This window comes from Acanthopagrus latus, chromosome 18 (assembly GCF_904848185.1).
Source record: "Acanthopagrus latus isolate v.2019 chromosome 18, fAcaLat1.1, whole genome shotgun sequence".
Classification (NCBI taxonomy): Eukaryota; Metazoa; Chordata; class Actinopteri; order Spariformes; family Sparidae; genus Acanthopagrus; species Acanthopagrus latus.
The window spans coordinates 22,136,192-22,153,128 of record NC_051056.1 but is presented as its reverse complement, the minus strand read 5'-3'; the positions used below and the strand labels follow the sequence as shown (position 1 = coordinate 22,153,128).

The 16,937-nt window shown below is 42.2% G+C and overlaps 1 protein-coding gene across 2 annotated transcripts in view; it reads left to right on the top strand.

Annotated features, from left to right (window-relative positions):
• Window positions 1–16,937, top strand: part of pcdh11 (protocadherin 11) — a 150,911-nt gene that overhangs the window by 80,145 nt on the left and 53,829 nt on the right. For both annotated transcript variants that reach the window (XM_037076892.1, XM_037076893.1), the window contains one exon: window positions 11,343–11,378. In XM_037076892.1, the coding sequence (XP_036932787.1) occupies window positions 11,343–11,378 (36 nt within the window). The remainder of the gene's footprint in view (window positions 1–11,342; window positions 11,379–16,937) is intronic.

Sequence of the window (16,937 nt, the reverse complement as noted above, 5' to 3'; positions counted from 1 at the left end):
TTTAGAGGGTTAGGTCGGTGTCCACTCTCTAGATAGCAAAAATGACACACACACACATAAAAATGTAATGCGCTTTTCTCTTAAACTGGTCATAAAAATTGAGATCCATTGATCAGATTACATAAAACTGGAATGGCAACAAATGCACTCCTTTATTTAAATGACACTCAGACAGAAAGGCTTATAATCCTCCGAGACATGTTTCAAGTATTATCACGTCTTGTTCTGGGGTTCTCATTGTGATTTAAACAAGGCCACAGTCGTTTGGATTTTAAATGTTTCACAAGCTTCTTTGTGAAGTCCTTATGCTTGTGACGATGAGTGAAGAGTGACAGCGAATACATTTTGAAGCCCAGATGAAATGAACTGAATGACATTACGCCGAAACCGCTTGGCTATGGGCCGTGTCTGCGAACTGAAGTCAGCAGAAGCCCACAGTTGTTTCAGGAGATCATTTCCATAAATGTTCTGCAAATCATTAATCAGTATCATCATTACGCGTCGTGTTTGTCAGTGAACGACAGCGACTCTGGCTCTTTGCTTTAAACACGATACAGGATGTCACTGCACATCACAGTCTATGGACAATGCCTCTGCCAGTCTCAATGAAGGAAACTGTCAGACGTCACAATCTGGAGGGGAGATCAAACGGATGAAAAAGTCACATCGCAGGCGAATCTCCATAAACTGAAATTTTGACACGTGCAGGGGGGGCTTTCCGTCTTTTCTCCGCCGTGCTTTCTCTTTGGCGCAATGGCTACTTTATTACACGCGCCTCCCCATTAATGCAGCTCACTCCTCCAGACAGTGAGTCAACCCTTTGTGACTCACTGTGCAGGCAGACGCAACATGCACACAGGGCTGAGAGGTCCGTTTAATGTCCAGGAAAAAAAAAAAAAAAAACCTGCAGGCTCCACGCATGTGTCACCAACATCCACAGTATATCTATTGTCAGCGCAGCAGGCACTGTTTTCTCTGATGTGAGACGTCCTTTTTAGCGAACGCGGCGCCACGGTGTTGCGTCGTGTGCATATCTGCATACTATGACACACATGGAGGGGAGACCGTTAGACTCTGAAACAGACATGTTATTGAGGCTTCAGTATAGGCGTCATTAAAACTGAATCCCTAAAGAGTGGAGGAATCCTTCCTCGTCTTACACATCCTTGTTCGTGTTGCAGCACGCAGATGATCTGAATTTGAATTGAACTCCATGGATCCTTCCCTTGATGTCAACATTTCTGGGGGTAATGTGGCGGGGAATGTTTTCTCGGTACAATTAGGCCCATAGATATCACATCACTCTTCAAGCAACAGCAAACGTATCAGATTACTCAACCCTGCTAGTAGGATAAATCATCAGGACTGCAGATAGTGTAATAAAAAAAAAAAAAAAAAAAGATGTGACCAGTTCAAATCATCTGTAACATGACCGAGCAGCACGGACATTAAAACCCTCCAAGAAGTCCCTCCCTTCTGCCATAGGCGGTCAAGCGTGTATAGAAAGGTTGTGGGTGTAGCTGAGTGTTTTGTCAGCAAATAATAAGTGCAACACTGCGGCTAATATTTTAATGCACCAGGGCCTAGTGAATGTAATGTTTCTGAGGCACTTGCTTTCACTCCCGTCCACCCTCTTGTTCTGTCTCAGAGCAAGCAGCTGGCCGGCCGGCCGAGCGAGCCGGGTTGGCGGGGTCTTCGTTTTTCTCTCGTCGATGCACAGGAACGGGAACATATAGCAAGCTAACACGTTCTCACTCCCACCCCGTCAAAATGTGACAGCACGGTCAGCGGCTCACCATCACCGAACAACAGAAGAATGAAGTCATGTAGGGGTACAGTTGGTGGGATGTGCTAATTGAGGGAGAACGAGCACATCAAGTACTCGGTTGTTGTTTATTGCAAAAAGGAAAAAAAAACTTAAAATGACAAGGTGACCTTATCTAGGGCGTGTTGGTGATAAAGATCCTTCTGCATTTCAGTAAAGAAAAAACACCTGATATTGTAGGAGCTTGACTGAAAGCAGGAAAAAAAACTGTCTTATCTCTGCCAGTACTTGGTGTGTTTATGATATTTTTTTTGCTTCTATAAATACAGCTAACGTCGTCGCTGACCAGGTGCGACCCTTCATATTGACGGTGTGCTGTTTTTTTTGGTTTGTTTTTTTTCCGAGCGAGATAATGTGTCATTGTCTCAAGATGGTGCCCAGGAAATTACTTTACTTTCCTCCATTGGTCTGCGGAGCCCCAAAGATCACTGCCTAATAAAACACTTTTTGCGACGGGGTGAAGTGGGATGTTCGCAGCATTCACACCGCCGAGAAAAACTGCGAAGAGACTTCACTGTCAAGTCTGTATAGATCAAAATCCCCTATGGAACATTTCTGACACCTTGTTGAATCAATGCCTCAAAAAGATTGCGGCTGCTCGGAGAGGGGTCGGAGAGCGGCCTACACAGTAATGCCAAGGTGTACCTAATAAAATTGTCAATGAGTGTATTTACTATACCGGTTAAAGGACCACACTTCAGTCAGAGACCTCCGGCTGAAATATTCCTTTCCCTTCCTTGGCTTCTTAGCATACACACCATGACATCCTGGATTTGCATAGTAGTAGAGATCAATGTAGCTCTTGGAGGCTGGTGTGACACTTATTCAAAACAGCTCCCCCTTTTTTTTTTCTTTTTTTTTTTTTTTTTCCCCAGTGTAGTCTGGAGCAAAAGGGGGTGAGCAGGCAGTGAGTGATGTGGGTATAGAAAGCCAGACACTTCCTCAGCCGTAGTCAGCCTCAAAGAGCATTTTGTCATGTATCTTCACTTGGTAAAGTACCTGCAACCCTCTTCACATCACCGCTGAATCAAGGTCTGTTTCGCACTATTTGATGCTGTTTGATGTCAGCTGAGATGTGAAACAAGTAACAGAAGAGTAAAAAAAAAAAAAGGCACATATCTCTAAAACTGGCATAGCATTTTTTTTTGTTTTGTTTTTGGTGTTTATTTTCTTTCTTTCCTTTTTTTTCATTTTCTTTCAACACACGAGCGATTTTCTCTTTTTTTGGTAAGTGATGAGCGTTAAGTTAGATGTCACCGCGTCGTGAAGGATGTCCTTCAAGGCGCGCCTGATTCCAGGGGACAGCTTGACAAAACTCACTTTGAATTTGGCTGAAAGCATGTCTAATTGAATTTTGATACGTAATTAAATCAAGCAATAAATCAGCCCAGATCCCACTGCAACCGACAATTCAGCACTCCTGAGCACCACAAGCTAATTATGATGAAGTTATTATCTCGGCCAAAGGGAGTACTCTGGATGGCTCCTTCTGCATCATGTAGAATCTCTTCGACTAGAATGTGCTCAACCTTGAGGAAAGGGCATCTCTCATATTAAGGATCCAAAAGATCCTATAAATGTCACCCGCTTGGTTGCTAATGTACCCGCGCTGAAACATCGGCCCACTTTAAAGCAGGTGATTACTTAAAGCGGTCCCGGTGAATTGTTTTTGACTCACTTGTGCAGATAAACAGGCCGATGCGCCGAGACAGAAATTACCCGTTGTGTTGTAAGTCAGCCATTACAGCTGGTAGTAATTTCTCTCAATAATCCCTCGAATGTGTAGGAAGTGGCTATATTGATTTAGCATGGATTTAGAGCATCATCCTCATCATCTGGTTCCCAGTCTCATATGGTTAATCAATTACACTCCCCTGGGATTTAAGTGCGCTTTAGATGCCATGCACCGCTCGTGTAATCTCGTGACATAAGGTATTAAATGAGATCTAATTATAAATTTGCAGCTATGTGTCATATCATACTCCTTTAATACCTCCGCTAAGAAGACAAATTGGTGTGCCAGTACGGAGGGGTGTGAAACAAATTTTTAGAAGTTAGTTATGTCTCTCGCATGATCCCCTGTAAATAAATACGCATAAATGAATAAAAAAAAATGCGTGTTAATGATTAGCCCTGCTTGAAAGCCGAGGAAACCTTTTTTTGTTTGTTTGTTTGTTTGTTTTTTTTTTTTTTACAAACACATAAAGAAGTGGGAAAAAAAAAAAAAAAAAAAGGCGTGATTCTCTAGCTCCCCAGACAACCTCACTAGATCTGGCTGGTATGGTTTTTGTAAATTAATCCACTGCAACAATTACTGGAGTAGCCTCCTTCTGCATAATTTGATGAGCAAAGAGAACATTGATGAACTTTTTTAATTATTACGCCGCTTGGGATTCTGACACAAGCGCCACGGAAGAGGGGAGGGTGGTGGAGGGGGTGGTGGGGTCCGCCGCCACAGCTGCTAGGGAGCTTTTTTTTTTATTTTCCTTTTCGTTCTCTCTTTTCCTCCCTGTTTTTTTTTTTTTTTTTAATTCACCCAATTTGTCGGTCCAAATGAAACAGCAAAAGGTTAGAGTGTGGAGTAATTAACAGCAGCTAGCCTTAATGAAATCAGGAGGGGCCGGTACACTGGGAGGATCAATACCTCACTAAGAGTGAAGCGAGGGGGGGGATCGTCCAGGGGAAACACACACATACGGACCACTTAATAATAATAAGCTGATGAAAAGGCAACATGTTGTCCACTTGTAAATCAAAATTGGTTCGAACACACTGCGACGTTATTGCTGTCTAGTAATTGCGTTAAGGGGAAAGTTGCTCCTCGTGCCGACTCGAGAAAAGGGGGTTCGGGATTTACGCCGCCCCTGCGTGGTTTGCTGAGAGGGTTTCCCTTTATTGAATGTCAATAAGCACGTCGATACACTTTGGACAACTGAACACCAATGCGGAGGGAAATGGGGATTCTATTTATCTAAGGCTACACTTAAGTATATTGAAGACTTTATTAGCCCCTTTTGATGAGGAGGTGTTTTGTTTGCAACAGTTTTATCACGCTGTCTAAGACATGCTGCGTTCGCCAGAAATACAAGGGGATGTAAACTTGAACCCTCCCCACTGGTTTCTTGGCTGGGAGCTCCGTGCCTCTCGAGGCCCGCACGCATGAGCAGATGGTGTGCACGTCCACAAGTTTTCCACTGTGAGCGTTGCTGTATTACGCGCGCATATGTCTGCACGTGTGTGATTTTGACACCGCCACCTGACGAAGCTGTCCTCTTCCCGTCCTTATTGACGAGTCTAGCTGTAGCCACCTCCGCCGCGGGGACAACCGGTTGATGGCGGGCCACATGCCTCTCTCCCGCCCTCTCCGCACAGCTTATTGTCATAGACTTTGGCACTGCCCTGACATTTCTGGAATATAGAGCAGTCCTGACAAGTCCCGCTCGGCCATTATTTTCACGGACTTCATGCAGGGAGACTGGCTGAATTGAACAGCGGTGCACTATAGCGAGCCTCACCAGTGAACCCCTGAGTCACAGTCAAAACAAATGTAAAAAATTTGCCAGGGTGAGCTCTGGCAGCTCAAGCTAGCGTCGCTCCCCATCTCTTTGCCTCACTCTGCCTCTCCTCACCTTCAGAAGTATTTACTAAACCGTAATGCGCAGAGGCAGTAGAGATTAGCATTAGTGTTAAACTATTAGGAGCGTGGGGACCCCAGGGAGGAGGGGTTTTAAGGCTTTTTGCGTGGCTTGAAGTTAGCACATTACACATACTTAAAAAAAAAAACTGCAACAGAGCGTCTTGAGGCATCGTTTTTCTATTTTCAGACTTTGAACTTACTGCTAATTGAAAGAGTTCAACAAAGCTTTGTGTTGTGATACCGTCCTGTTGCTGACAGATTGCAGAGGGCAGCCGGTTCAGCTGGAACATGCAAAAAAAACCCAAAAAAAAAACGGTTATGCAGAATATGTCCTTGTGCAGCCAAAGGATCATTTTGACGCCCTGGGAGGCTGGATATATAAACGTTGTGCATGCACAAAAACCTTGCGTCTACCTTTTCATCCATATAAATGAATATTTATTAAGATTGTGTGACATCACGCATGCTTCGGGCCGTGCATTCACCTGTTTTTTTTCCAGAGATGATTGCAGGTGAAATGATGAGGTGGACGTGAAATAAAAGGCTGGCGATGTAACCCCGGAGCCTTTGTTTAGGTCGCTATTATTTTGTATTTTCGTCTACACGGCGATCAGAAAATGTTACTCAGGGGCACAATCATGAACTTGATTTTGAATTATGCATGAGTGATGAATTTTATTATTCTTCAATTTGCATTTTAGGCATCACCTCCCTGTTAGCGATCTCCTCATTTGATCCTACCATTGCGAAGCCTGTTTTCAAAATGGGCAATACAGATTAATCATTGATCACCAATCTGACGTTTGACAACGATGATTGAGACATTACTGGGTTGATGGTTTTATGGGTACATGTAAGGGCACTCCGCATATATATGGCTGTGTGAGGGCGTTTTCTTACATCCATTCATGGACAGCTGTGGGAGTGGAAATAAAGCCTGTGCAAATGCGATGACCGAGATTTACAAAGCAGCGTCCAGCGTCTGCACAGCTTCACAAACCTGACAAGAAGAATATATTTATTTTTTTCTTTGTGCGCATACACACACACACACACACATATTCTTGAATCCACACAGAGTTGTATGCATCCGGCCCCAGCTGTAGTAACTGCTGAGAATGAGAGCGAGGAATAGGGAGTTGATTGTCATTCCTCAGTAATCTCGCATTGCCCGACCTCCGTGTCAAAAGGTCAGGAGAAAATCTGATCAAAGAAATTGAAGTAACAAGATCTGGGGAATCCAGATGTAGTGATTCGAGTCTCTGGAAACGGCGCCGCCGGCTATTTTTCATACGGATACAAATATTAGTTTTACATATAGTGGCTGCCAGCTGTGTTTTTTAATTGTGCTTGCAGTTAGGGACTGATGAAACACGAGCCTCACGTCCATTGGTGGAAATTGGACGGGGGTCGGGGGGGGTGTTGCTAATTATAGACGCTAATTACAGATGCAAAACAATGTGTTTTAATGTACATCATCACTCAGTACAAGTGTCTGTGGAGCAGCCTCTGCGAGTGTGTTGTCGGTGGCTGACCTCCAGTTAAGTAGCTACTTTGCAAACTTTGAAACGAAAGATGCGTCAGACAGTGTTATTTACTTCTACCATTCAGTACGATAAAGCAGCCTCGTTTGTGGCGTTTAGCATTCAGGTCTTTTACCATGTTGGTACAGCTCTCAACTTATTTACTTTTTGCTTTTTCCAGGAGCTGAACAGCAGTCACCAGCATGTTCCTCTGTATACATTTGATACAACAGTGCGGTACTTTGTCTGTCTCGCTCATGAATTGCTTTTTTGAAAATGAAAAAAACAAACTAAACCGCCCTCGCTGCTCATGTCACGAACCCCTCGCATCAGCTGAGACAGCTCTCAATCACTTACAACCGAGGCTTGCTTTTTGCCTACTCATCATGAGATTACTTTGATGTTTGCTCAGCCTTTTTTTTCCCTTCCTCGATCATAGTATAGGATTTTTATTTATTTTAGTTTTTTTGTAGAGACACATTTGTCTAAGTGTGGTCAGCCTCTAAAAATGACTTATTAAATGAGGCAGGGCTCCAGGGATTTCTTTAAAATCCCGTGGGGCGTGTACAGTAATAAATAAAGAACTCGTTGGCCTCGTGTAATACGATGGAACTTGAATAAATCTTGATTACTTTGGATTCATTTTTTTCATACTTTAGATGTAAATGCACTGAGGGAGATTGATTTACTAGCCTGTAAACAAATGCCGACGGAATAGTGTCTTTTTAATATCCCTGATATGCACCCAGTGGGCTCATTGTGTTTCTTCTTGCATGCTGCCGGCTTGGTTTTCCTGCTGTAGATGTAATATCAGCTACCCCTCCAGTCACCTGCTTACAGCTTCAATGCACTCTTACCTAGCTTCTGCCTATGATTTTTGATTATTACGCAGTCCCCCTGCCTCTGTGCCAGCATGCAGTGCCATAGCTCAGATCCTCACTGGAAGGAGAAAAAAAAAAGGGTTGTTGCAGCACCTCAACCTGTCAGTTCATACTGGAGCACGGGGGAGCTTAAAATACAGCACTGCAGTCAAAATGTGCTATAATAGTTGCAATGATGTCAAATTATTATTTTGTTTTTTTTGCATGCATGCATGCATTTTGTCAATGCATGCAATATAGTGCTACAATACATACCGAACTGTACACTGCTTTCATTCCTACCTACATTTTTTTTATTCATTCGTTGTGCAGCCACAGCGTCTCAAAAATTGGGATACATTCGGATACAGAAACAGAGCACAATAAGGTCTGGTGTTTTTAATCAATTATTTATCCAATATTTTAATGATCAGAGTGCCTGGGGTGATCAAAGGCTGGGTTCGAGGCTCCACTGCCTTTGCTCGCTAAGACATCCCTCTGTACTTTGATGTGGTTCACCAACAAATGCACTTATCTTAAGCATAACTCTCTTGCAGGCTTGCATGTGGGTGCTTTGAAAGCTCTAGTTTGAGAGGCGTACATACAGAAGAGAAGGTCACTGACCAATCCATACTGAAGCGGGGCGAAAAGAAAGAGCAAACTCACACATTTATGGTCTCGAGCAATCAGATGTACAACCACTATTTTGAACGCCATCTAAATATGAGACAAGCATAGGTCACCTTCTCAGATCCCCTCGTGTACATTATCATATATTTAATTGGTTGGCAAGGTCTCCAACTTGAAGTATGTGTCACGAGATGCTGAATAAAACATTACTTGGAGAAGAAACAACTGCCTGATGGCAGCCTCAAGTAAAAACCCTGCTTTAAATGACCAGTCAGTGGATGCAAATGAGCAACTCCTCAAACGGACCTGACAAATGTTGGTGCGCTCGACTATGAGAAAAAAAAAAAAAAATGAAAAAGAGAGAGAAAGGAAAGAAAACCATGTATATTTCAATTACATTTATTTTTAAAAAACAAAGATGAAACACTGAACATTCCTTATCCCTATCAATTAATGTATATATGCTGGAACAGTTCAAGCTTGTTATGTCAGTCTTGTATAATGACAGGTACAGTATGAATTATACTTACAGGCTCGTGACAAGGTTATAAGACCTATTTAGACGTAACTTATATCAGGATGTCATCATATGCAGAGCAGGCATGTGTTAGGGTGATGTTGTTGGCAGATGAGTTGCCTATATGCAATTTTGAACAACCTTCTTCATGTTATATGAAAGTCATCTCGACAGCCTCCACTTATGCTTAATACATGTAGTTACTGAGCTATTGAATACATGTTCATAGATTCAGTATTTATTATATGTGTTGTTTATGAATATCTTTATTTTATGACTCACTCTTTGTGCCATATGTCATAATATCAACCTGCGTCATCTGCCTGTCTTTCATGTATTTAACCAGTATTCATTTATGTTTAAGGATATTTTTGGAGCACCTGACACATTAAGACACTGACACATTATGACACTTACATATTACCTCACATTCTACAGTTGTAATGGCAAACATTTTAGCAAACAGCTGCACACAAAGCAACATTGTCATTCATTAGGAGTCATGTTTATATGCAACGTTACGATGCTTGCCCTGATTTTTGCTTGGTTTTGGTCTCTACCAGCTCTTGTGGGAAATGATTGACTCTGCTATGTTCACCAGCTAGCTGCTAACTGTGTCTTCTATCGGATAGTGCTTAGGTAGCAAGTGTCTCTGAGCCAAAACAGTTAAGTAGTGGGCCATAAAACCAAAACAATAGGTTGAAAATCTGATTATCTTATGAACAATACAAAGTGTAGCCCTCCAGTGCACCATTCTCTGACCACCACATATCGCTGCTACAGGGAGCCTACAGTCGATTGACAGTTAAGCCAGCTCACACTTACGTAGGTAACCGGAGTGTTTGCTGGCTAAACTGTCTAAAATCAGTAATAGTTAGCTTGTTAAAAGGTGGAAAAAATCCTGTTTCATTTTTTAAAAAGCTGTTTAACAAGCTGTGAACTTTTATTTACTGTTTGTCAACCTCATGCAACATTGTTGACTTCAAAACTTTCTAGCGTAACATTAGCGCTCAACGTTACACTTTCTGGAGTTTCACTTGCTGAGTCGTTTCTAAGGTCTGTCCTGTTTACTGAAGCAGTGAAACCACGTTTTCATCACATAAGAAATGGGGTTGTAAATTGTTTTATCCATCAGGCAAATTCTCTGGTGTTGCTAGGGAAACAAAGTCCTTGCTTCTGACAACATGTAAAAATATATGTTAATGGTCTGGTATGAGTGGGATAATGTCGCTTGAGGTGCCCATAATCAGTGATTATTGTTTAAAAAAAAAAAAAGTTTCCTAAAGAGGTTTTTCTTCATTACAAATCTGAAAAATGTCAACAGTCTTGTGGTCTTCTATTAGTCAGATGTTACGTATTCATCTCAGGAAACATCGTCACAGTAGACAGCATGCATGGCTGCAGTTAGATGGCACTCAGGTGATTCGATGGGCACCTGCCTCCCCACGAACTGAGGAAAGTAGGCGGAGCTTACTATTTGATTTAGTTTAGCTGTCCGGCATGGAGCTCCATTTGAGTTTTTGATGAATAGCTTCGGGTGTGCTGCTCCACCGCTCAGTCAGTATAGCAGCCTCCCTCGGTGAACAATTATGGCAGGATAATCTGTTGACATGAACTTGTTTCCTGTTCATTGTTTTACCGTTCCACCCCAGCAGTCCTCCGCACTGCTCCCCTGTCTAAGTGCCTCCTCACCGCCAGATTTCTTCTATTTTCTTTGCAAATCAAGTCATGTACTCAGATTATTATACACAGTACAAAGAAAACAAAATTGGTGATTAAAAATTAAATACTCTTATCTCTCTGTGAGTTATCTCGGTCCCCAGAGAGAGGATGCTATTTTGCAGGCTTGCGGGTGTCTTTTGTTCCCAATTTAGAAGCTTGTCGCTGTTTATTGTTAATTTTTGATGCTTCATTTGATATTCTGCTCACTTTTCCTCTCTGACATGCAGAGAAAACATCTTCATCAAAGTGTCAGTTGTATGGCTCGCATTGTCAGGATGTCAGGTTTGCCCTATTCTTTACATTCTTTTCTGGGTGGGGTGGGGGAAGAGAGGGCGTGTACGCCGCAGCACGGGTTTTTCTGGCACACACTGAAGATGTGCTGTACAAACTCTGCATCTGAAGAGGAAATCAATATGTATCCTAAAATCTCAGTTCCAGCTTAAAAAAAGACTTTAAACCCACCCAAAATCTATAAGGTTGTCAATTGTGAACTCTGACTGACTTTCAGAAGCCTGGAAAGTTTCCCAACGCAGTCTCCCCTTTTGTTTGCTCCGAATATCCATTTCCCTGTTAAATCCTCTGTAAAGTCAGACAACGACGTGAAATCACTGTTCTTCTGTCTTCGCAGGAGGCCTGTCAGCTCGGCAAGATCACTTCTGTGAACGTAAGTCTCACACACACACACACACACACACATACACACACTCTGTGCTATGCTTCTTTCTTGCACGCGCATTTCCATAAGCACCACCGGAGCTACTGTACTGTGCAGTTTCTCTCGGTACTATTACTAGATCTTGCAGCTACAATAAATCTGCATGCCGCCTTCATAATCTTCCTCGACAGAAAAACATAGATATTGTCGTCGCCATTTGGAAAAACCTCAAAACCAGTGTGGCGTCTGTTGAGAGGTTCCTTTGGGTTAACTGTTAAGAGGATTTTGCAGCCATTAGGGTTATAAAAACCCCTCGTGCTTCATACAAAACATATAAACATTCGGAGGGGCGCAATGTTTTCATCCAGCAGCAGAGATTCATCTCGCTCATCACTCCACATGTTTTCTTATTTCTATCTCTCTTTAAAAAAAAAAAAAAAAAAAAAAAAAATTGCTTTGTTACTGTGGCAACCATATCATTTTGTGGATGTTACTGAAAGGTTGTGGGTGAAGTTGTTTCTGTCAAGGTTCCGCATATTTATGTTGCTTCCGACCATCTACTCTAATGGAATGATAATAGAGATGTGTACTTGAACTTCAAATTTTTCCCGTTAAAAAAAGAAATCTACATTGAAAAATGTCTTTCTCATCATTTTAAATGATTTATTTTTTTTTGTTTGTTTTCTATTGCAAAGGCAGCCGTGCTTGACCTTTTTGCTGCGAATCAGATGAAAATGTCTTGACTTTCAATCGTCGGTGCTGTTGCATGTTTAAGTGAAGTGTTTCTCTCACCTCAAAGGCATTCCACACGTAAGACATCTTTAACATCAAATCCAACTGTGCTGCATCGAGCTGTCTTACTATATTTGATTTTCAATTCAAAAAACTAATTGTACCCGGGGGGCAATGAAAGGCTCTTGGAGCGTTGATATACAAGTCGGCATGTTAAGTGTACAGACAAAAAAGAAGTCATATATAATGAAATAAACTAAATAAGTTAAAATAAGGGTTAGGGTTAGCTTTGAGGTAGGTAGGGTTTGGTTTGGGTGCGTTTCCTTTTCGGTTTCACTCTGTTTGACGCACACCGTTCACTTTTGTCAGCGGCGGCAGGACTGTCGCAGTTCTTCCTGAACTTAAAAGAACAGTAACACGGCAAACAAGGCTGACACAGTGAAAAATCATCCACACAACACATCAACACTTTTTTCATTGACATCGGGTTGATATACAAGTTCACTTTGGAACCCGTAATCAGGAGCTTGATCAGCTCATTAAAATCACTCCCCAAATAAACATGATCAGCATATTATTAGCAGACTTCCCAGCATGCACTGTTTGAGAGCTCTTCTTTTTTTTTTTTCTTTTTTTTTGGAAGAAAACCTGAGAGAGACTGCCACCAAAGTGTGTTCACAGGTTTTGATGAGTACTCCTGCATGTAATTGGATAAATTTGCTTCAGTCATGTCACTCGGTGATGTCACTTGGTGGCATTATGGGTAATGTAGGCACCCGGTTGTGAACATGAATAAGAATAAAAACTGAAATACCTCTGCTGCATCTATTTTGATCATTTGTTCATGAGGAGTCCGAAAGTAGTGCAGAAGTCGGTGGACTGCTTTTTCAGAACCTGGTACTTACATTACCCACAATGCAACTTAGCCATAAGTCACAGCACTAGAGGCCATTTATCAGATTACATGCAGCTTCTTCTGGAGCCACTAAAGGCTTTGTGCCTCTTTTCTTCACATATGCAACAGAAGTCCCCAAGAAACACACGTGCATGTGTAAAACTGATGGAGTTACCTTTTAAGTTGGTTGTTCTCACAATAATGAAAACACTGCAGGCTGGGGCGATGGTCAGTATTTCATTCAGAGAACAAAAGACTTAAAAAAGACTTTATTCGAATGTTAAAGGCGGCAGTTTAACTTACACTTTAAAATCACAACATCTCAAAAGTCGTTTATTTGTATATTGGAATCCTGCACACCACAGCTTGATTTTCACCAGTCACACAATTTTGAATTACTTTGCCATCATATCACTAACATTTGACCAGTTTCTTCCAGTGCTCAGAAGTGTTTCATCACAGTGGAGGAGGGGGATATGACTCATAGTCGTAGTTCATGTTGCACACAGAAAACCATCACAGCAGATGACATAGTGACAGATGAAATTAGCAAAAAAAGTCTTTTGATCTGTCAAAAACTCCCCCAGTAATCTCTCAATCCACTCGCTAGAATCACCGCCTCCTTGCATGTTCCTGCTAACTCATCATTTCACACACAGTGGCATATCACCTCACACATAATAGGCAGCGCTGGAACAGCACGTCCAAAGAGAAAAGGGACGCACCTCGCGAAGAAAGAGCGTGCATTGCGCGATCTTTGACGTCGAGCTGAATGGGGACATGTAGGAGAGTGTTTTTGGGGATAAATACATTGCCAGCGCTGTTGTTTATTTTATTTATTGTTTACCCCCTTCCACATGAGACATGTGCAAGATGACAAATCACCATCTACTCTGAACAGATTTATGCAGGCCTGGGTGTGCCCGCGAGCTGATCCTTATCTGAAATGGCAGAGCCAATCTCCCCTGATTCACTCCTAAGTGGTCCCTGTTTATCACTCAAAGTGAGGTGGTTGTCAGCCAAGTCCTTCTCTGTGCAGCGCCGACTTCTCTGCTATTTCTGGAGAGTGTTAGTCGGGGAAAAAAAAACTACATAAAATAATAAAAACTCAGAGAGCGGGGGGGGACCTACCGAAAGGACGAGGGTTGCAGCCACTTGGCCCTCTCTCCTCCTCTACATCTAAATATAACGCACTTCTAATCCGGTAACCAGCGAATCCGGCCCCATCTGCCTATTGTCTGGGCGGTTACCAGAGGGAGGGTTTTGCGTTTTGGCTGGCTTGTTAGATGGTAGAACTTGGCATGCGTCTCTCCTGTTCATTTTATCTCTGTGTACATACTTCTCAAGGCAGTGTTTTATCTGGCTGAACGGGCTTTGTTTGGTCTTGATATCTCTTACCGCAGCTTGTCTTTGCTTTATGGATTTCTGGCAGCTTCTTTAAATAAGTGATAATGCCTCGCAAAACACTCACCTTGACTCCTCGGCGGGGTGTTTGTTTTTGTTTTGTCGTGTTTGTCTTTTTCGACATTAATGTTTTACTCGCATTAAGGCGCGCGGCGAGAGAGCGAGAAAACTTTTATTTATTTAACGCTCATTAATGGCGTTTAATTGTAATTAATATCGGGGGCCCCTAAACGAATTAGCAGCGAGTGCATCGTGAAATCAAATTAGTCTTTTTCTTTCCTCAACATCTGGCGCCACATTCGAACGGGGGCCCGAGTAAACAGCGGTCTCACAAAAATGAAGACACTCCCTTATGCAAAATGACTGTGTCCTAATTGTCACGGACAGCTGTTTGTTCTAATAGATTCTGGATGCCATTGTTGGAGCAAGTTTCCAATAATTAGAGTCATGCGGAGAGGAAGCATGCTTTTTGTAGAGCTGCCAAGCCTCCGTAAGTGGGCTCTTTCTTTCTTTCTTTCTCTCTTTCCTTCGCTGGAACCTGGACTTTTGCTTCTTTTTTTTTTGCTCGCATCCTCCAGTAATTTTGGAGAAACAGCTGCCAACGCTGTTTGAGAACAAGTAGATATTTAGACGACTTCAAAAGCGTGGGCAATCATGGCACGCAGAAGTATATGGATTTTTTTTTTATTTATTTTTTTTTTTTGGTAGGTGTTTCGTCTCCTCTCTGTCTCTGGGAAAATTAGGAAAAAAAGGGGGAAAAAAGCGACAGCAGCGAGAAAGGGAAGGCATTCCTGTGTAGACAGAACTTAGGAGATATACCTCATCGCTTGGCAGCGGGAGATGTCAACACACGCAGGCAAACAGGATTAGTCTTTTTGGGGGCATTCATATATCTTTATGTACTTAGGGAAATTCTCCATCTTTCTTATTTTTTTTCCCCTAAAAGAATCAACAGAAAAATCAAAACAAAGAAAAAAACCTTTTTTTCTTTTTTTTCCAAGATGGTTATTTCATACGAGAGCTGAAGGTCACGTGTTCTCTGACTGAGCGCGCTCTCTCTCCTCATTTCTTCACCACACAAACATTCTCACTCACACGCAGTGATTTGTGGCCTCAGGATCTAGATGAATTGAGTAAATAGAATATTTAGCTGGCTGTTCCAACATCACAGCATTGGAAAACCACTCAGTTGTGCTTTCAGGGCGCTAATTGTGTGGATTTAGGTTAGTCAACCCTCTCTGATAGTTTTTAAATGAAGCTTTTTGTGCACTTGGTTTTTGGCAGTTTGTCGTTCATTAGTGCCAGACTTTATTTCTCTCTCTCTCTCTCCCTCTCTCCCTCCCTCTCTCCTATTTCCCGAGCCTTATTTAGTCTTATCAAAGAAACAATAAGTGCTTTATCCAGGCACTATAGTGGCTAAGGGAAAATATGCTTCGCGCCGAGACATCCCCCTCCTCCTGAGCCGAAAAAGGAGCATGTGTTAATGATGTTTTTGTAATTCAGGACTTTGCGTACTGCTTTTATTGCTATGGCGATGGACGAAAAAAAAAAAAATCAAGATAGTCGGTTGTGTTCGGTCTCAGAAAAAAAAAAAAAAAAAAATCTCTTATCAGTTTGAATAATGGGGCGAATAAAATTCACCGCAATAACCGAAGCTGAGGGCGTAATTATGTTTTATGTGTTTTATGCCCCGGTACAGTGTGATCCAGTGTGATGTGACTCTGGGAATCATGTGAAGACATGAATTTAAGCCGCAGACTATATAACCACAGCCATGCTCAGCTTCACAGATATTACCTCAAAGCAAAAAGTCAGATCTCCTGCCTCCTCGATTTTTTATTTTTTTTTCCTCTTCGCCAAACTCCAAGCAGAAGATATCAAAACGCTACAAATTAAACCAGTGGTGTCTCCAGATTACCCAGCGTGCCTCACAATATGAGCAATTGTAATTGTGGCGGGTTTGTTTTTTCTGCAGGAATTGCCGACGTGCAGACAAACACCACACAGAGGATGTGTTTTTCTTTTCTTTTTTAGCTCCAAAGAAAGGTCGCAACATGAACTTGTGCAAAGCTCCAGAGAAATCAAAGAGGCCTGCACCTTTCAGAAGAAAATGCCCACACTCCTGTGATCCCCAAGACTTTACAAATCAAAGTCTCAGCCTCCACACACGCATTTCCACTTCTTTTGTGTCGAAACTCAGTGAGAGGGAAAACTAGGACAGAGTTCAACCTGTTAATACACATCCCATCTATTACGGGGCCGGGGAGTCTCAATTATAAATCTTACAGTCAGTTTATTATCTGAAAAAGTAATTCACTACACTCAACAGACCAAAAATCATTTTTTGGGTTACGAGGCCACTGTTTCAATTAGTCCCCCTGGTGACAGGATGCAATTTTGGCATTTCTTCCAACTAAAAGCAGGTAAAGATGATGGATGCGGTATTGGGCGTGTAACAACACTCGATACAATTAGGCGAGGCTTCCCCCTTTTTAAATGCCGTCTCGCGGCGCTCGTTCAACCATAAAAAGCACCGC